Source organism: Apaloderma vittatum, unplaced genomic scaffold, assembly GCF_000703405.1.
Source record: "Apaloderma vittatum isolate BGI_N311 unplaced genomic scaffold, ASM70340v1 scaffold23207, whole genome shotgun sequence".
Lineage (NCBI taxonomy): Eukaryota > Metazoa > Chordata > Aves > Trogoniformes > Trogonidae > Apaloderma > Apaloderma vittatum.
In genome coordinates, this window is record NW_009725980.1 from 40,954 (window position 1) to 61,799 (window position 20,846).

At 43.3% G+C, this 20,846-nt stretch overlaps 1 protein-coding gene across 2 annotated transcripts in view; it reads right to left on the reverse strand.

Moving 5' to 3' along the window:
- Positions 1–20,846, reverse strand: part of LMO1 (LIM domain only 1 (rhombotin 1)) — a 55,854-nt gene that overhangs the window by 6,164 nt on the left and 28,844 nt on the right. The window contains exons 1-2 of one of the 2 annotated variants that reach the window (XM_009873122.1): positions 16,293–16,317; positions 9,774–9,987 (exon numbers count right to left, since the gene is read on the reverse strand). In XM_009873122.1, coding sequence (XP_009871424.1) covers positions 9,774–9,987; positions 16,293–16,317 — 239 coding nt within the window. Of the gene's footprint in view, positions 1–9,773; positions 9,988–16,292; positions 16,318–20,846 lie in introns of those variants that run through there. The other variant, XM_009873121.1, reaches the window with a different exon arrangement.

Below are 20,846 nucleotides of genomic sequence, written 5' to 3' on the forward strand. Positions count from 1 at the left end.
ATTAGCTCTGCGCGTGCAACGCGTCGCTGCCCATGGACAGATTCGGTTCTGGCCAATTCCACAATATGCAGACGAGAAGCATCAGGAAAATCTATAACCAATTTCTAAACCTGCAATTTGCCAAGCTAATCAATACTAATTCTTACCGGCCAGTAATTGTGAATTAAAACACCCACCAACATTAGAGAGACCTCCACACAATTCTCCCACTCTCCCAAAGCACCGTGTTACCCAAGTCGGGTTGCTCTTCAGCTCTAAGAAAAGGCTGCCCTTATTTTTCACAGGAAAGGGTATCAGTGGTCTTTCACCAGGCCTGGCTGGAAAGCTCCCAGACTTCCTATGAAGAAACAGCACTTCATTTTCCCTGAAACTTAAGTAGCACAAACCAAACAGAAACACTTGTGCAGGACAGGAAAACCACAAAGGGAGAGTACCAACATTTCATCCCCTAAAACTCCATCATATGAGGGCTGAAAGGCAGAGAAAAATCCCAGCTATATAGTGTGCAGCGAGGAACACAGAGCATCGAATCGGTAACGGGGCAGCTCCTTCCCCCTGCAAGCTGAGTCCAGCTTCTCCCCGCTCCTGCAGGCGGGCAGGGGAGGGAGTGGGGCTTGGCTGCCTAACGCCAGCAAACTGGACTGAAAAAATGTGGCACTGAAAAGCAAACAGGTCTCCACCCTGAGACGCCCTGGCTCTCATTCAGCCCCCGCTCGCAAATCAAGCCATTAATACAGACATCCCTCCCTTCCTCCCTCCCCCAGTGTCACTGCCCCCTTCTACAGTATCTCACTTGGGCGTAGCAAAACCCAACAGCTTTTGCCAGGGTTTTGGCATTTTCCGTAAAACCAGGAAACTCTTTTTAGAGTACCCAGGTCAGAGCAAACTCAGAAAAATGCGTCCAATACGTTAGGCAGGGAAACTGGGAGGTTAATCCTAGATTTGCTCTGTGCCCAGCACTGCTACATGCACAAGTATAAAATATCCATTATTCATTAGCATCACAGTTGTGTGGAGCTCAATCTAGATTAAACAAAATAAAGGGGCCCCAGACAGCACCATTTGCATTGTTAAGCAGGCGCTTTTCTTCAGCCTTCAAATAGGAGACTTTTCTAAATGGAAATGATGGGGAAATTTGGACAGATGTTCACTTAACTATTTAAACAGTTAGCTTAAGAAACATGAAAAATGTATTTGGCATCGTATTCACCTGTCTCCTTTCAAGGGTTTTGGGAGTAAACCAATTGTTAAACAGCTTTGACCGTTTGCATAAGATCTGAAGCTTATGTTCCGTCCAGCTAAAATTGTGTTGCCTTCTAATGTCTACATAAATGTAGCTTCCAGCTAGTCAGCGTGCTAATCTTTTCTATCAAGTTTCACAACCATTCCTACCCTCTCTTTCCCAACAGATCAACGTTTCACACTTATTCTAGCACTTCCTAATTTGAATCTACTTTTCAGGGACTGATTTAGAGCACTGTATGTTCACCGTGCTTCTAAAAATATGCTGTAACTTGCATCTCAGTGACCACCTTTTTTTTTAATAAATCTGCTGGAAGAAAAAACAAAATGATCACAGACTTTTGCCTTTTTTGTTTGCTTGTAAGAAACCTGCAATCTCTGATACCTACTTACCCAGAAGCTGCTGAAACTTTCTGAGGTGCGGAGCTTAACATTATTGGTGGAGGGAGAGAAGGCAAGGAGCAGGAAGAAAATCTTCCACCCCAAAGCCCTATCTGTGGTTAAGTTTAAAATAACCCCACATGAACAAACTGATCTGCATTCTGTCCCCCAGACACCTTCATAACAGATGCAATCCTCTCTCGCATGTTCACACACACAAAGTCGAAGCACATTAGAAGAATCTATCAGAAGATGCTCAGCATCTACTTACCAGCTTGGAGCCACTGGCATGAAGAAGATAGAAATACACAAAGGTTTCAGTTTGGAGTTGTTTTGCTTCTTCTAAAAAACTCTTTTTTTTTTTATCATCTCCCTTTGAAGTTAAAAGGCAACAATTTTTAAGTACAGATTTATTCTCCCTTACGTAACTGAAGACCCAGCCAGCTTGCAAATAAGCGTAGACTATGCAGATTTAAAATTTAGCACAATTAAACTTTTACCCTGTGGTAGTAATTATGTTTAATGGCTCTTAGCCTGAACTTAACCATGTCTATTGTTGTCAGCCAGTCTAAAAGCAGGAGTTTGTCCAAGGACAATTTTCTGTAGTTTATAGGCACACTAAAAACTCCGCTACGTGCTGTTCTCATTGGCCACTGATGTCAGTGTGTACAGTAAAAATTAAAGCTAATTGGCATACAGGAGCAGCAGTGAATGCAAATGAATTAATGGGAAAAGAAGGGAGCGCTCCTGGAAGTAGTAGGTAACTGTCAAAGGATTCTTGTTAGGTAGTCTTGTCTGGGCTAAAAAGCAGTCTTCTGCACGATGATCCAGACCTCACCAGTTCTGTGAATACTGGATTCAAACTACAGTGAAATCACAGCACCCTGCAGGTTTTTGGGGAAAAAAGGAACCATAAAGTGTCCTTACCATAGGGAAAACAGTAAGGCACTTTTCAGATGAACACATTAATTTAGCACCTGTTAACAGATACTTCCTTCTCCAACCTAAACATGCAAGGTGGCTAAACTGAGAACCTGAGTGCCTATTTCTGTCACCACAAGTAAGCAACGACTAGAACAGATTGTTGTTTCAAGGAGAGAGTCCCCACTTCTCCTCTCTAGGCCAGTGTCTGACTAGTTAGCAGCTTGCAGTCAAGAAAGAGAGAGCAAATGTCCCTTCTGCAGAAAGAGTGAAAATTTTGGAGCTGTTGATTTTTAATGAGTGGTACAGAAAGGATAGGTTGGGAGTGTCAATTAGATTTTTTTTAAAAACAATACAAAAACAAGACAATTTCAAAATTAAACAGCTGAGTTGAGACTGGTAATTTCCTAAAACAAGAGGCTTTGTCAACACTGAAAGCTAAGAATTATGAGTTGAAAGAGGACTAAACACTTACCTACAGATAAAATCTACCATTTGGAGATACTGTGTACAGCTACATATTTCTTTATATATTTGTGTATCCACATTATCTGGACATACAAGTTTTTGAAGAGCTACCAAACCTCATGCTTATATCCTCTCTAGCTAGCAGGTGAAACAGGTTTTTCCATGCACCTTCCCTATATGCCTGCTGCTATTTATTTCCTAGCTCCACAGGACTTGCAGTAGAACACGACTTGCTTTATGTACCTGAAACTCATTGTCATGAAAAGAAAAGGTTTTGCCCCTATCATTTGAAAAAAACCAACATCTAGACTTCCAGTGGGGATGCCTCTTAACAGCTTGCAATGAGTATTTTTCCCATCTGTGAACATCAGAAATATGCTGAGCTACAAGTCTGATTTGACCAAAGTACTGCATATGCCAATAATTGCACAGGAAGCCTGAACATCACTTAAAAAGACAAAAAGAATAAGCTTAAAAGCAACTTCAAGATTCCCAACTTCCCTGTAATCAGCTGTTGTGCAGAATTCAGAGAAAGCCTTAGTGATAGGCATTCAGCACAGTAAATACATGGTGCTGCTGCACCCTACGATCCAGGGCACCGTTGTCAGTGCTGCAGTGACAAGTCACGTCAGCTGAAGGAAAGAAAATGCATTTTGATACTAATGAAGTTGGTCAAGCTGTCTTCTCATGAAGCCTTCAAGTTCAATCCCAAAGAATTTATACTTGCATGCCAAAGGGTTTGGCATTCGTGGATAGCATAGCGGGAGGAGCTGAACCAGTGGGGTACAAACAAGCCCTCTGGTCAAGTGACCGCACTAGTTCAGAGATTACTGGGCATAAAATTCAAGGTTGCTCAAGGGCATCTCTTTTCAGTTGAAGAACCCATTTGAATGTTCACTTACTTTTACTTCTTTGCTCTCTCTCTCCATATTTTCAGTAGACATGTACAGTGGGGCTGGAACTCTCAGCGCATAGAAGTCCAAGCCCTCTTCCCCTGCCCCAGCCTTTCTTTCAGTAAAACTGAAGGTGCTGACCTTAAAACCCATCTTGGCTGTCTCTGGCACTGCTGCACATACACGCAACAGTGTCCTCTTAGAGGAGTTTAAAAACAGAAGCTAAAAAGCTGCAAGGTTGAAAGTGCTAGAGGCATGCTGGTATACCACAGCTGAGCAGAATTACTCCCCATAAACTTTCCTCCTCCCTGGGAGGTTGCGGATAAAGAAAAAAAAAGGGAGAAGGGAGAAGCAAATGAACAAACCAAGTGTTGCTTGTTTATCCTGAAAGAGATGGACTATGAGAAACTCCTGGACTAGCTACTATAGAGAAAAAAAAAATGTGCGCTTTAACATCACAAAGCACAGCAATGCTGCCAAGACACACTGCATTTTGAGCCCAATTAATCCTCCTTAATCTGTATAGATACCAAATGTAGAAGTGACGGTATCCTACCTAGCATGCAAGACACTCCCTGTCGCAGTGCATGAACAGCACTTCAGTTTAGCAACATTCTGAGGCTCTGAGTAGATGCCATTTGTTCAGCCACACTGCATTTACGCCTCTCCTCCCCATGCTAAACATGTCACTTGAAAAGCAGGCAGGGCACGCTCTCGGTGCATGCATGCACACCGCGCTCCTCGGGTGGGGAAAAATCCCTGAGACTATCCTCGCTGCTTCAAAGGTGTTGCAGCTTCTGCAGGCTGAAGCTCCCTTCAGAATTATTAGTCATGTCTCTGGTAGATTAACTCAGATTTCACTAGTTGCGACACGTACTTCTCAGTTCCTGGAGACTTGTGCTTACACGTCCAGCCGTGGTTTAATGGCTTGGCTTAGGGTCTTCCTTACTGACTTGAGGAAGCTCACTAGAAGGAGGGGATCTGCCTGCACCTCCTGTGTGAGTGCATATGGTGCCCATGTTTGTGACGAATCGCTTTTCATATACCTCGAGAAAATTTAACTCTGCATTGTTTGCCAGAGACAGAAAAACACTTCCTCTACGGGGCTCCCAAAGTCGTTCACCAGTGGAACGAATCCTCTGCAGCACTCGCAACAGAGCAAAACCCAACAACTGGAAACCCCAGTGCTGTGCAGTCGACGCAACTGGAGCCCAGGCTGGAGCTCAAGCCCACGCAGTGCCGCAGGGTGGGAGACCTGCCGGGATGCCTCGGTGTTCCCAGGGCTGCTCAGGCGGCAGCACCGATGCCGACACCGGGTAGAGGTTGTAGCGTTGATCAAAACAGAAGGAAAGCTGGGTGAAAAGAATTTCCATGAAATCTCCTGAGAACAGCATCAGGGCTTCCCGGAAAGCCTCTCTCTTACTGATTCACCATCATTTTTTAATGTAGGTTTTCAGCTTTCTTTGGAGTCTAATTAAGGCCCTAATCAGCTTAAATGATAAAAAAATCTTTCCCAACACCAGCATATCAAACACGCAGAAGCGACAGTTCTGCTCCTGTCAAAGCGAGCCTCACTTGCCTTTGCTCATGCGAGGGCACCATGCTGAGTAAAAAGGAAAAATCACGTTCTTCATCAGCACTTCACAGTGAAATTTAAGTTGTCAGTTCCTCCCGGGAAATCCTGACGCAACACCCAAACCGTCCCTGTGAACGGGGCCTTGGTGAATGTTTAATTACGCTTAGGAACAAACACACATTGCTGCGTGGGGGCTGCGAGGAGCCGTCTGCGCTGCACGCCCAGCTTCTCTGTCCCAGAAGCGGTTTCCTCAATAGCATTTGCTTATCAAAACCAATTAGAGGTAGGAATGCTGGAACTCTGATTATGAAACAAATGGTAAATCTATTTGCTCAGACAAAATGTATCGAAAGACACATCTAGACACAGCTGGAGACTGAGGTGATACCGCAAGGATAACAACTTGAGATCCAATTTCATCTTTCATGATTAAAAAATGAGCAAGAAAGGGTTTTATGAAATGTGAAGGTTAACAAATGTTCCTTCACAAGCAATGACGACAGTTTATCTTTTGAAACAAATGATCGGGCTATGGTCTGCTAGCAGCTGCTGAAATACATTTGAAAGACTTCGTCTGAAAACCCACTGAGGACGAGCGCGTGCAGCCGGCAGCCCACGGCGCTGCCAACACCGCGGGCAAAGCCGGCTCCACACCAAGGCCGGCGGGGTTGGAGCGGGGCAGGAGCTGGCCCTGCCCCACACCGAGCAACGAAGTCCAGAAATTCATCCCTGTCCCCGATCCCTGCAGTGTCCATGGCCCCAAGGACACCAGCCTGCAGGAGGGGAGGCACAAGCAAGGTGCTTCAGCTGAATTTCGAAGCTGCACGGAATACTGCAGGAGTCCTTTCTGTCTCTAGGCCAGCACCTGTACGTGGTCGCCGCGGCATCGAGGCCGGCGGGAGGCTGGCGAGGGCTGGGTTATGCAGATATTTACATTTATGGGTGCAGAAACAGTCTAGCTTTCATTTTTCACGTGGCAGTTGATCAGTGCAATATTCACCCTGTTCTTAATCAAAGGCACATAGAGGAAGCGGCCAACAATAAACTACTCCTCCACATAAAGTACTCCCTTTGTGAAGCGAGTACAGCATGAAGTTGTGAAGAACCTATTTTTAGGAATGAAGTCTGCTAAAATATGACTAGTAGAACAAATACCCTGATTTGTTTAACAAGGGGGGAAAAAAAAAAGACATGGATAGAGGCTCTAAAACTATTAAAGCGAAGAAATTATATAATGGGTATGGGTATATATAATGGAAATGAGTAATTCTCCAAGAAGAAAAATTCAAATTACCAGAAGTGAACAGACAGTCGAGAAGATGGTGACAACAACTTTAGTTCCTTCTATTAGTAGAACTAATAGTATAAATTGAGAAATAAATATTATGTGTAGAAGGTAACAGATGTTTAGAAGTAAAGAAGAATAAAATGTTTATACAGAATTAACATTATTGCTTCCTACCTGAGTCTTGGTCAGATTCCCTGGGATATGACAATTATGTTGTTCTTCCCAATAGAAAACAAGTAAGAAATATTTCTAGTGGCCAAAGCTGTTATAACAAACTAAATTCAGATAGGGGAAAAACACTTAAAGTTAAGGCCACCTAAGCCTTCCCTCCACAATTAAACCAAGCTGCACAAATAGCAGCAGGCTCCCCTCTTGGTGGGTCAGGGATTATTCTAATCCAACACATGGAGGCAGAGGGGCTACCAAGGCTCTTCCAGGAACAGAAGAAGTTCATTTCAGAGACCACAATTAACTGCTACCGTGACAGAAGCTGCACAGATACAGTCAAACACTACTCCCAGCTGCTGCCTTCCATGGTTCACGTAATGAATTGCCCTCTCTTCTCAAAGACGGGACGTGGGCTCTTTCCTGGGGTCTGCAACTCCGGGCTTCTTTCCCATCTCTAGCACAGGCTTCTGGTGTGCCCCAGAAAGTCGTGTAATCTGGGGGCCAGTGAGAAGATCATAGATTAACGTTTTCCACCTCAAAGCAGCACTTTTGGTACAAAGCAAGGAAAGAAAGAAATGCTTTACAACTGCAGCGATAAAAAGGTTCTTCTAAGTTTAACAGCATCAGTACTGCTCTCCTTTGGCACTTCAGCATGTCTGGTTTGGTGCCGCACATTATTTTTGTTATGAAACTAGAACAAACTAAAATCAATGCAGTGCTCATTAAAAGGACAAAACACAGGGTAGCTCACAGGTCTCAAAAAGCAAACACAAATAGGAACCACCACCCAGCTGAGTATTTCTAGTACGGTTCTGTACCATGTAGAATAATCTTGAATATCTATCTTTCAGGTCATATTAAAAAAAAACACGAGCAAGTGACGAACACATATGCTGTTTATCAAATGCACAAATGACAAAGTCTAGAGAAGTGATAAATAATGAAAAGAAGGATGACTGATGGCGAGACCTGGATTGCTTGGCAAGCTGGGTACAAACAAGATAAAGAAAAGAAAAACAACAAAGTATAAAGAAACTAATGCAGCCTATGCTTTCTGGAAGGAAGACGATTCCTGCTCTCCTGAGAGGTTTTGAGGGTCCTTGCGATTAATATGTGGCACAACTCAATTGTAATACTATGAAGAAAAGAAATTATGCAATCCTCAACAAGGGAAGATCAAGAGCTGTTATACTCTTAACTGACACATCAAAATTATGTCCACAGCACAAAAAGAGCACAGCTGAAGTGAAGGAGGGTCAGGGAAGAATGAAAATGCTAATTTGGAGTTAGAAATCTGTGCGTTCAAGAACCTTCTGGAGCTCACTGTTTTCAGCTTAGCACAGACAGGGTTAAAGATACTCTCAGAGAAAGTGACTTGCAGCAGGACTAAATACTCAGGCTTAAGCAAGGTTCAAACATTATTTCATGATAGCAAAGATAGTTAACTCTTTCCTCAGCGTACCCTTTCCACTTTTCCAAAGGTTGCTTATCCCATCTTTTCCCCAGGTTGCTTATCCCATCTTTTCCCCTTCAGATGTGTTCTACTCTTAACTAAGCCTTTCCTCACGTACATTTTGGGGACACATCCCATCTACGCTGGTGTGGACCTGTGACTGCTGCCTGTGTGGCAGAATTTCAGCCGAGATATTTCATGTGTGCCCTGGAGAGTTTCAGCTCGAATAGGAGCAAAAACGATCATGTGGGCAGGGTGCTCTGGTACAGTGCCTGGCTGAAAGGCAAGGTGGCAAATCCAAAAGGCAGCTAATGGACTTATTTCTTCTATTTAGCTCAGTGCTTAACCTCTCATCTTTAGAATGAGAAACTTCTTTGTTCAAGTTTACTAGGAGATGTTTAATAAAGGTTTTCAAAAATATGTTTTACATTGAAAAACATGAAGCATCTGATCACTGAGACCAATCTAGACAGTCCCTGGGTACCACAAGGTTAGATGGCATTTAACCTCCCCATCTTTAAACAGCATGTTGTTTTTGTTTTGCTCCAGGTGTGTTTGCTGGTTGAAGTTGCAAGGGAAATGCTATCACCGTTCCAGGAAAAAAAAAAAGCCACAACAAACCCCACACATTAGTTGGAGATCATGTACATTCTTCCAAAGGAAAAAGAAAGCAAAACTCAGAGGCGTTCTGCAGTGTGACCCTCCTAAGAATATTTGCACTACACCTACTGTCTTATTAAAAGTCATTTGTGTTTATGAAAAGTATCTTGTACAAACCCCCCATATGCACCAGGCAAAAAATCCCACGTGTTTTTATGTATTGCAGACACATGCTGACAGGTTAGTTCTAACTCAGAGTTAGTGATGGTCTCTGAAGACTTCTTCAAGAAGTAAAAAATGTTGATCTGTAATTTTGGAGTGTTTTGCTCTGTTTACTTAGGGAAGAGGCAAGAATCCCTTGGGAAGAACCTTACTCAATATAAACACTACAAGTCTGTCTAAAAGCTATCACTGAAAAAGCGCAGGTAAAGGTTTAGTCAGGTCTCAGTCAATATGCAGGAGTATAATGTTGAAGACGTGCAAGAAGAATTCCCAATCTTTTCCTCATTTTCTCAGCAAGCATTGTTTGGTTTTGTTGGTTCATAATAACGAAGAGTTAAGTCATACCCTCCTTCTACCTCGACTGCAAAATGGGATTCCACCTCCCTGACTACAAAATACATGAAGCGCAAATCAAAAGCCATGCTTAGACAGAGGAAGAAACTCCAATCTCTTCTGGGCAGGGCTGACCACGCACAAGTACATGTTTTCACAGCAGAGGTTTAGAAAGACAAACAGTTGTCAGCACACCGAGAGGCTTTGGGAAGAACCCATAGTATTTACCTCAGGTAATCTCTGCGGCAAAGAATGAGATTTGCTTTTGTGTAAAGAGTTGATCCAACCTCTCCAAGACGACAGTCGCAGCAGGCACACTTTAGACAGTCTTCATGCCAATACTTATCCAGAGCCTTCAGCAGGTACCGGTCCTTGATCTTGCGGTTGCAGCCAGCACAGCCCTTCTGCTTCCCCTTGGGTTGCACAGATAACATCGGCACGCCTGCAACGCAAACACAGGGTTTCGTTTAGAAGACATCCAAACAGCTGGAATAGGCTGGGCTAGCACTGCGAGCTACAGGTAGATCTGTGAGCAAATACTGCTGCTGGTTTCATTACAAAGAGTTCACATCGCCAAGAAGCTGACAGTCAAAGGAATCTAAACGTCACGCTGTCGCAGGTTAAGTGGGAGTGCGACACTCGCAGGAACACAGCTCTTTTTTCCTAAGGGTAGGGCTGACACAAAGCCCCAGACTTTTTTTAATTAACATTTTGCAGCAGAATAAACTGGCTGCAATTTCAACATTTGCTTTTTCCCTCGTTACCAGTACCCTCGTGCTGTTAATTAGCTGCCACAAGCAATTACCAAGATCAGAAGGGCCACCAGTGTACATACCCCGAGTCCAACATCTTGGCTGGATCAAATTTGATGAGAGAGTGGCTATAAAGAGATGTGGTACACCACTGTTTTTCTTCTCTCGTGAACCCTGCCTGTTGCAGAGGCATCACTGAACGGTTGAGCAGCCCAGGAGCCGCTCTGAAACAAACGTTATTCAAAAGCCCTTGAGGACTGCTGAGAATAGCCCAACCAGTGCCCCTCTTCCACTAACGAAGCCGTGCTCCTCAAGCAAAGCAGGGCTTTCCTCCTCGTCCTCTTATAGCTGGAGAAGTAGTAAAAAGCCAGGAGTGTCTTCCTCCCTGGAAATGCTGCTAGGACAGCAAAACAAGCATGAGCTAGCTGGGAACGAGGTGGTGACAGGACACTCGAGCCACCAGGCTGGTGGAGACTTCTTACGGCCACCTTCCCCACACCCCTCTCTCCAGCCTCTTCCTTTTACCCCCAAGCAGCCGGTGACTCCCACGGTGCGCACCGACACGGGTGTGAGACCTGTTGCCCTTCTCCATTTAAGAGGGAGTTAGAAGAGGATTTTGTAGAATTAACAGGTAAGGTCGAAAAATAAACAAGGATTGTACTGTGGGGGAGGAAGGGAACAGGAGATAATGAAAGAAGAAACAAAGCACTGAAATGTCAGAACCCCCTTTTCTCTCCAGTCTTGATTTTACTTTGTTACCGATTTTTATTTTTACTAGTGTCAGTCACTAAAAATGACAACGCTGGACCTGTAACAGGCAAGCTGTGGGCTTAACCGATGCAGAGAAGATGAGAGGGGACAGTGGCTACAGTAGCAGGTGTCGCTGGTTATATACTCTCACACAAGGTTAAGCCACTGTTTCCACAGGAAGCGCTGGATGTCCCAGAAAGCAGCAGCTTGATAATGGAATTATTAACAGTCCCTTAACCAGAGAGGACTGAGTCAGTGCCACTATAATAAGTGACATTTGCTACTTTCCTTAAAAGCCAGGGTGACCTGACGGTGGCTAATGCTCAGCACATGTAAAACTCACCACTCCTACAGTAATAATTGCTTTGCCGGAGCTGCAAGCAGACGACAATAGCACTTAAGACACCTCTACACAAACAGTGAGGTATTGATCCATTTGTTATCAAAGTGGTCTCAGCAGCGCGGAGACAGGTCAAGTAACATTCAAAAACTTAAGGCTTAAAGAGCCCTCCTGCTTCTTGCTGCAGCACACTCAGAACCCACCTGCAAAGCTGACACAAGCAAACTGCTGATGCCAGGGACAAATACGCAATAATTAAGTGAAAACTTAAATCCGTGTTTGACTGGCACATACACAATGTCTAACGCTCTCAAGAGAAATTCCACGTACAAAGGTACAGAGAAAACACCCACATGTTGGGAAAGAGGGAAAAGACAGGGAAGTGTCAGACGCTGCAGGTGCTGGGGGTCAGACTGCAGCAGTCCTGCACTCCTGGCGAGGGTTTCTTACAAGAACAAGGAAAGTGGCCCTGTGGTTCTGGACACAGAACTTTTTTTTTTTTTTTTCAGAGTACATTTCCGGAGCAAAGAGAAGCTTAGAAGCAGCACTTTTGGAGTAATTTCATTTTCAGAAAACTTAAAGCCTAAGCTCTCTCCAACTCCATGCCAGAAAAACAGCACATGGTAAGAAGAGACTTATTCTGCCTTGTGGGGGACGGCAGCTGGACTGCTGGTAACCTGGCATTGGTTGAAGACATTGACCTTGACAAATTCCCAGTGTACCCTTAAGATGGGAAGTTGTGTGTACTGAGTTTGGACACGTTTGCGGAACTTTGTCCCTCAAGATCCGGGGGGATGAGCCCAGCCAGAAGCTGGTAATTGTTACCCAATTAGAACGTGAAAAACAAGTGTTTGACCTATAAGCAAAGGCCATGCTACCTTCTTCTAGTACCTTCAACTATGTATAAAAGGCACACCCTTTCTGTAATAAAGGAGCCATTTTGAGCCATTCTAATACCATTCAGTTGTGTCGTGTCCGTCTCTACAATGACACTGCCTTACTCTGAGGTATATGTGAAATTGCATTTGCAGTCTGTGTAAGATCAGTACCAGTGATGAAAGAAAATAGACTGCATCTTGAAAACTAAGACCTAGATGCACAAATTATATTTAAAGGTAGGAGCCCTAGACACCATCTAGTCATTAACAGCTCCCCAAACAGGCTCTCTAAATGTGAGCTGCATAGCCGTGGAGGCAGAACAGGATTTCTTACAGGAGAGGATCATGACACAATTATTTTGCATAGTTCATGCAGGTAACCTGAGGATCCTGCACCTGGAAGTGCTGCAGATTTGAACATGCAGGTTCTAGACAACCAGAGCCCCTTAAACTTCCTCTCAAGACAACTGCTGCACGGGTGCAGTTTGAGATCATCTCTGTCGTTCAGAAATACAAGATCTTCAGCCAGATGGAACTCCCCAAGGCCCTCATGCGCTTTTCAAATCAGTGCCCTTCCAGAGTTTCATCCGCCCTCACACAGGGTCCTCTGTAACAGCAGCCTGGTCGTGAGCAAGGGCAGCTGCGCAGGGATCAGACCCCGGCTGGACCATTGGGCAAGGCTGGTTTGGTGGGTAAGGGCAGGCTGGCAGGTCAGGAGGGTCTCCTGAGGTGGACGGCAGCAGGCTGGCTGTGGTGCTGGTTCTTGTTCCAACCATGGCCCCGGCAGCCTTTGCTCACCGTGGCCATCTTGGCTCCCCGCTAGCACAAGCACACCATTGTCTTACGAGAGGCTTCTGCGAGTAAGGGGACTGTAACACTTTGATTTTCTTCTAATAACTAGCAAAGGAACAGATATATATATTTTTAAACAGTACCTTAAGCAAGGAAAAAAGCTATGTATTTGGTCAGTAAAAATCTAATGAAAAAAGGTACCATTTCAGAGATCATATGATGTTCAAAGCTGCTATTCCCACTCAGATAATAACGAGCAAGGTCAGCCTCTGCTGGTCAGGTTCAGTGTTTTGAAATTACATTTTGGTCTGTGAGGCTTCCCTCCGACATCCCAACCAACCCGTCTGCCAGGAGCACACACACCACTACACAGAGTTGCAGCTGCAATTAGCTGGTGAGTTGACACAGCAGGCAAGGTGTAAAACAAAATTTCAAAAACTGCCAAACTTGATAAGCAAGGGTTCCTCGAATGCTTGCCATGTCATTTCCAAGCAACAAGCACACCACATCTCAGAAGTTTAACCACTTTCAGGGCCAGAGGCTTGCAGAGAGAGGACGCAGCCAACAGCAAACCCACTTTCCTCCTCCCACCTCCCTTCGAGCAAACCCCAGGCGGTCTGGGCTCTGCAGGCAGAAACCACCTGGAGAGCTGCTCTGTCCTTTTGGAAATTTCCCCACTGCAAGACTGCGATGCTGTTTCTTTTCCCTACGTAAGTTTTTCCCCAGTACTTACCCCAAAATGCCAAGATACCTAGTTCAATTTGATCAGGGGTGCAAGGTGACTAACCAGGGCTATCAAGAATGAAAGGGCTCACCTTCGACAAACTGCATGTGTGCTCTGCGGGCGAGGATTAGAAAATGAGAAGTAGTGTTGCATAAGTAGAAAAATTAGCAGCTGGACACTCACTCACTTAAATATGTGATCATAAAGGGAACACTGACTGATAATCAAATTCTGAAAGTACCATCGAGTTGCTCTCTCTTCTCCTGTTGCTAGCCATGTACCTCTATCTTTTCTTAGAAACAGTAGGTGAAGCCTTTCTATTTTTGGCTACCTACACTCCCTCCTTTGCCCTTTACAACTTAATAGACTCACTGCTGGTAAATACAAAACAAAACCTGTTCTGAGTGCTCAGAGCTCCAATGCACATTAAAAACTTATAGACACCACCTCTGGACATACTGAAATTTATGGCTGTGTCTAAAGAGGCTGTTACTGCAGTGAGTAATCTAAACTTTACCCCTATTTGCAGTTGGGCAAACTAGTTCTAATCAGCCTGTATCTTCTCAGTCGGGGTCTTTCTGTAAAATTACTCAGCTGGCTTTACAATACAAGTGTCCACTAAGTACACCCCTGAATTTTTCTAAGCCACTTTACTGATATTTCTATTCACATGGCAATCAGCTGCAGTTCCTCTACGGGCACTGTTCATAAAGCCCTGTTTCCAAGAGAGCCTGGGAACTTTTTATAAATGGTAGACCTTTTAATAATAGTTATCTGCAACGGTCCTATGGCGTACGGCTCCATAGTGCTCTGGTCTGCAAGAGAGCTGCTGGTCCCCTCTGAAAGCATGGAAGCTCACCACCTAATTTCTTTAATGCAACTCTAAAGGTTAATTGGTCTGAAAGAGTAATGCGGGGCTGCTAGCTAATGATATATGCCTCAAGGCCTTGCAGCTTGCCTGTATGTTATAAAGTCCAGAGCATAAAACACAGGTGATATCACCAAGACTTTTCAGACCCCCCTCCTTTGACTTCCCACAGCCTCCCCCTCCATACACCCACATGTGCCCAGGGAAAGGGGCAACAGCCGAGGGTGGTTCTCCCCCACCTGCATTTCATGCCTTGTTAGAGGGGGCCCGGAGAAGTGTCGCCACTGCTCTCCTCATTACCACCGCCGAGAACTAAAAACAACCCTAATGAGGAGAGCCAGAGCGCACAGCACGGGCTGGGAGGAGGGACGTCCTCCCACACTCCCCAAGGAATCTGGCCAAAATCTTCAATTTGCCATTTATGACAGCTAATTAGTTATTCTATTCAAAATCTTTGCTTTAAATAAAAGAACTAATTATACACAAAGGTCAGTCCCCCACCTCCTGTGAAGCACACATAATTGGCTTATTTCCCCAACATTGTGTGTATGTTTTACACAATGCTTTCAGGCAGATGGCTTTAACTCTGTCCCTGTGCAATTTTTTTGGCGTTTTGTTTTTTGTTGGGTTTTCTTTAAAAAAGAAGGAAAAAAACCCCAACGAGAAACTTTTTCTCAGATAAGCTACTTTTACCATAAAAGCTTGCTCAACAACAAAGCAGATAACTATGCACACACACAAAATACCTCCACCCTCTCAAAGGTTTGTGACAACCACCCCAGCACGGTGCTCCCTGGGCAGTTGTCCAGCACCCTGCACAACACAGTACCGGACTTTATTCTCCACCACAAATTCTTGCCTGAGCAGTGCCTTTTAGTTACTACATTTCTGAACAAACCCTATGCCAAGGACCACAATTACGACAGGTTTATATTACAGTTCTTTCTTCTTCTTTTATTTTTTTTCTTTGGTAATTTATGTAAGTGGCTATTACAGGGATGCAGCATTCCAGTGCTAAAAGCAATACCAGAGTTTTGCAGTTGGGCAATTGAGCCTAGGTTTCAAAGTTCCACTTGAAGGCAAAAATGTTTATTTCTAGCATCAACACCCTTTAAGTGAGCTGACCTCCTTTTGCCTGCTAACAAAAACCCCAGCATTTGGCTGCAAAAGATGAAAAAGTAACTGAAGAGTAGGAGTAATCTTATTAACTCCTGTCTCATCACAATAAATAAGCTGCAGTCTTATGTCTTTTATCAGAGGATCTGATATCATTTAAAAGCATTAGAGCCCTGCATCACCCACTTAAGTAAATGCAGACAGTCATTGCCAAAAAGATGCAGTGAATTTCATTCCCTTAAAAAGAAACTCACTTTGTGTTCCCAGTATTGTATTACTCACCTTCTATGAATATTACACCCTGCGAAACAGGTTAAACCATGCACTTCCACTGAACTGAGAGTACGCTGTCTCGGGCATCTTCACCAAGAATTTCATTTGAAGAATTATGGCCAGCAAGGTGAAACTCATCACATCATCTGTATATATCCAATTAAAACGTTACATTTGGAACACCGAGTACTAGCAACTAAATGCTTATGAACAAGCCTTAGACCATTCATCAGAATTATTCAATGAGTAACAACCATCTTTTTTCATTTCCAGTTTCATGCTGCAATATACAGCAGGTGATTTTTAAAGTGGCTTTAGCAATTCATTTGTGGTATTCTTTCTTCTGAATCATTACTGAACAATTTGTCCAAGCACGGCAAAACAGTCGCTGGAGAGGGCAGTTAAAAGGAGAAACGACATTTTGATCAGCACTTCTATTTTAACTGTGTTAAAGTCCTTCTCCCAGTAACACAGCATCTTTTTTTGGCCCTACAGTTCAGCTTTAAACAAATATATTTTAGAGTCTAGTGTCCCTTGGCAGTTTCAGCTGCTTGAAACGATCCAAAACTTCCTGGATGGTTTAACCTCCACTTCCCACCTCACATACAGAGACCCGTTTTCAAGCCATTTGCTCAGACAGACCAAGATGTCCAAAATAATCAGTCACGTTGTTCGAATCTGTATCATCGTAGGCCCTGATTCAGGACACAAGGTTTACGGTTAGAATGTAGATTTTCATTTTCCCCAAAAGTTTTGAGACTTCCAGTGCCTGCCTTAAGACTCTCTATTACAGAGCTGCTCTTACAGCGAGACAACCTGTAGCTATAAAGGAACACATGGCACCAGGAACAGAAACCAGAATAATTTATGCTGCAAAACAGCGCCTATAAATCATTCCGGTAAGCAACATTTTCCCTATGCTCATAAAATATGCTTGTTTGAGCTTTTAATTTTTCATAATTGGCAAATGTCCAAAGCTTACTCTTAGCACATGTGGTGTTTCAGTAAAATCCATTTTTACTATTTGAAGCCCTGGGAACAGTAATAAGACAAGCAGATTTCCTCCACCTTCGACCTAGTCTGAGAACACTCTGATCAAGTTTTCTCGATTAGTCACAATTTAGTGTCCTACAGTTTGGCAAAGGTCCTGATTTTAGGTGGCTATTTCCCTTCTTCAAGCTCTGGCAATGGAGAGACTACCCACAAACCACCTTTCCTGCAGTATAAGATCATCACAGATGAGGAAATTATTATTAGGAATAACTAGCCTGAAATTTGTCCTGTATCCCATCAATTTGCAGGTGATCATTTAGAAGACATTAAGCTTAAAAAAGTTCTATAATTGGGGGGGTCTGGGTATCAAAGCAAACCAATGGAAGAAGAGTCCTTGAGTCAAATGGTCACAAAGGTAAGAACTGATCCCTCGTTTTTCAACTCATTTAAGAATAACCTATGTACCAATGTTAAATACAGGGAGGCTTTTGTCCCTCCTCTTTCCAAAAAGGAAAGAAAATCAAATAGAAAAACCCTGCATTAAGTTAAAAATCCCAAAGGGTGTTTGAGAAGTAAAAACTCAAGTCAATTATTTCCAGGTACATGTGTAATACTACACAATTCTCATCTTCCTGTTAAAATGCACTGCTTAACGTATTACTGCTGAGGTTTCAAGACATAAGCAAGGATGTTCAATGTAGCAGCGCTCAGGTTTAGCAGTGAAACATTAACATCAGCCTGACAGATTTGATACGCTTATATATGTGAGTATTTTAAGGCGAACAGAACTATATCATTGCACGATCATCATCATGATCATCATCTTTTCTTCTCCCTCTTTGCAGACATATACAATGTCGACCTAAGCTTTCGGCAACCTTAATAGAATTTCAGCGCCCACTGCCAAATGGCCATTTGATGTTCTGCTCTGTGTACACTGATGAAGCAATCTGTCACAAGCCCTAATGCAGGCAATGATGACTATCCAATCTAAAGCTTTCACAGGCTTATAGAAATTTCTCAAGACTTTTGGAGCCTATAATAATTTGTGCAATACCACAAAAGAATTTGGAAACCTGGTGCTCTCTATATAATGAAATATGAATATATTCTTTTAAATGTTTCTAGAAGAAAACCTACTCAGGCCAAAAGCATATTTAACACCATCAATCACCAGAAAGTTGTGCTGGCAACTCTGAAATAGCAAATGCCATAGTGGTTGCAAGTTAATGTAATATGGAAATAACAGCCCCTTCTGCCCCTGTCCAAATTTACTGCAAATCCAAACATTGATGCTCATGCCCTGCACAAGATTAGTATAATGAATGTACAATGACTATAAATTATTTGCGTATTTTCTTCATTTCCAAGAGACGAGTAAAGATTCACCTACAGAGAATGACCAAGGGGTCAATCTACTTAGTGCAATCCATGTAAGAGATACAATTGCTGCTGATCTAGAAGTCAAGAAATACACCTCCCTAGCGATTCACAAAGATGCAGTTCCTCCCCAACCCTCATCTCTTCTCCTTTTCCTAACCAGACCAACCCATCTAGCATTAAAAGTTGAAAGGCGAAGGGCAAGGAGAGCTATTTCCTTCTCTTCTTGAAGGGAAAAACACAACAGACAGTCCTTTGCAGGACTATTTGCATGCTGAGCTGTCAGACCATGTACTTTCCATTAAAGAGATAGCATCCCTTTTCGTAAGTCCATTTGGGATCCATTTTAGTGTTATCTAAAAATCAAATCTACATGGTAATCCTTTTAATGTACTCTTGACTTTTAAAAACAGCTTTATGTTCCTTCAGGAAATGTTTTAAGCCATTACTCAGTAATTACTACTCACCCATGAAAACACTGATCTTTTACAATATATAATCAGTTTGCTGACTTAAAAAAATAGAACAGACTGGAATTTTGTCTCATGAAAGTGGCAAAGAAAAACCAAGGTTAAGAGAGCACCCCAACTCCCCCAAAAAAAAATGTTTCAAAGTGGGATGTTTTTCCTGCTCTGTAGGAGAAGGGCTGAGGTGGTCACAGTTCTAAGTTTCTGTGTTAAATCTCTGAGTGTGAATACTCTCTCCTTCACACTGGTGATCACTGTGCAAATAACTAACAAATAATTACTGATTTAGGAAGTGGAATTTGTATCACTGTGGATACAAACAACACCCTAACCTTTTGCAAGCCCTGAAGTTTTGAATGACACTACACATCCTTCTGAAAGGCTGGGCAATCTAGGGAAGCCATGGAATTTAAGTAGTTGCTTTGGTAAGCTTCAGCTGTACATGAACAAGTCTCAGAAAAGGCGTCAAGAACGGTTCACACCTAGTGCAACTTTACTGGATTTATCTGGACCACACCTGAGGTCGGCACTGCAATGGCTAGCCAAACTCCAGGGGCCTGGAATTACCTTGAAAGGTCTACTACCAGCTCCTAAAGGTTTTGCCTTGTTCCCTTCCAAACTCCTCTGCCCACCCAGAGGTGGTTGGGAGGCAAACGATGGTCTGAGCGGGATGGTGAGCCAGCACTTGTCCTGCCCTTCCTAGCAGGAGCCAGAAAGAGGACAAGAGCGCATCCTGCTCCGTTACAGCTCCTGTCTGAGAACAACCAGACAAAAGCCCATGAATTCTGTAATACACATGCTCACGAGAGGTCCCTGAATATCATGGCCTTGTATGCAGTTTAACAAAGACCTGAGATGTTTATACAAAATAAAGCCCCACCAACACCTGGAACAGTCCTTCCCATCCCACCGCTGACCCCAGAGAGTGCAGCACCCTGCTCACTTGGCTGCGCTGGCAAAGGCAGTTTAAGACTAGAAGAAGGGCAGGATGAAATTTGTCATAAAGAACTTGCTGTACCTTGCAAAGAATATCAGCTAAAGTTGCTTGTTCTCTTAACACCATGAAGACAGAGAAGGCAGAGGCGAAGTATTTTCACTGCTTCTGTTCTTCTGTTTACTGAGGTCTAGCTTAAGCCTTACTTAGGCATAGTTTGCCTCCACAGACAGATTTTACTCCACTCCATTTTTCTACTACAATTAGGACAGAAAAAGTCCTGCTCTTGGCGATTTTCCCTTTCATTCAAAGCAAAAGGTATGCAGACCCCAGTGCAACAGTGTTCATTAAACATTTGTTACAGCTGCAGTTGGCTAGTAACTATACGCCTCCAACTAATTTTTGTTACTCACAACTGATTAAGTCAGGGCTCACAAGCCACAGCTGGCCATTAATGCTACCCTTCTTTACAGGAAATTATGCTGATAAGAATTAAAAGTGGTTTCTTGGCATTAGCTGTTGTATACTCATTCTATAATGAGTTCCTCTGAGATGATGTATAGAGACAGGATTTAAGCACTATTACCCTGGACAACAGGAAAGACCCAAGTAAAATTGAAAGACTTTTTTTTCCCCCCCTCCTTTGTTTCTTTTTTTGTGAAATGTCCTAGAAAGGCTTTGGAAATTCTGCTGCAATTCACCATATATTCCAGAATAACATGAGCACTGAGGGTGAGTTAGCATGACATTTAGTTTGCATCATACGAAATATACCGTAACAGAGCACATTCTACTCTATTAAGCATTCAGGAGCATCACAGTATTCAGAATATGGGTGAGAAGTTGGAATTGCACAGGACAATCCTCTTCTTACGGTTGACCACTGAGTTGAATTCAAGCTGATCCTAAGGGAGCCGTTTTCATTAACGCACAGTAGCTCTCTAATCCTATTCCTTGAATTTCAGACCACTGCCACTACAAGAACTTAGGACCTGCTGCCTGCACTTGGGACAGGAACCCACACTTCACTCTTT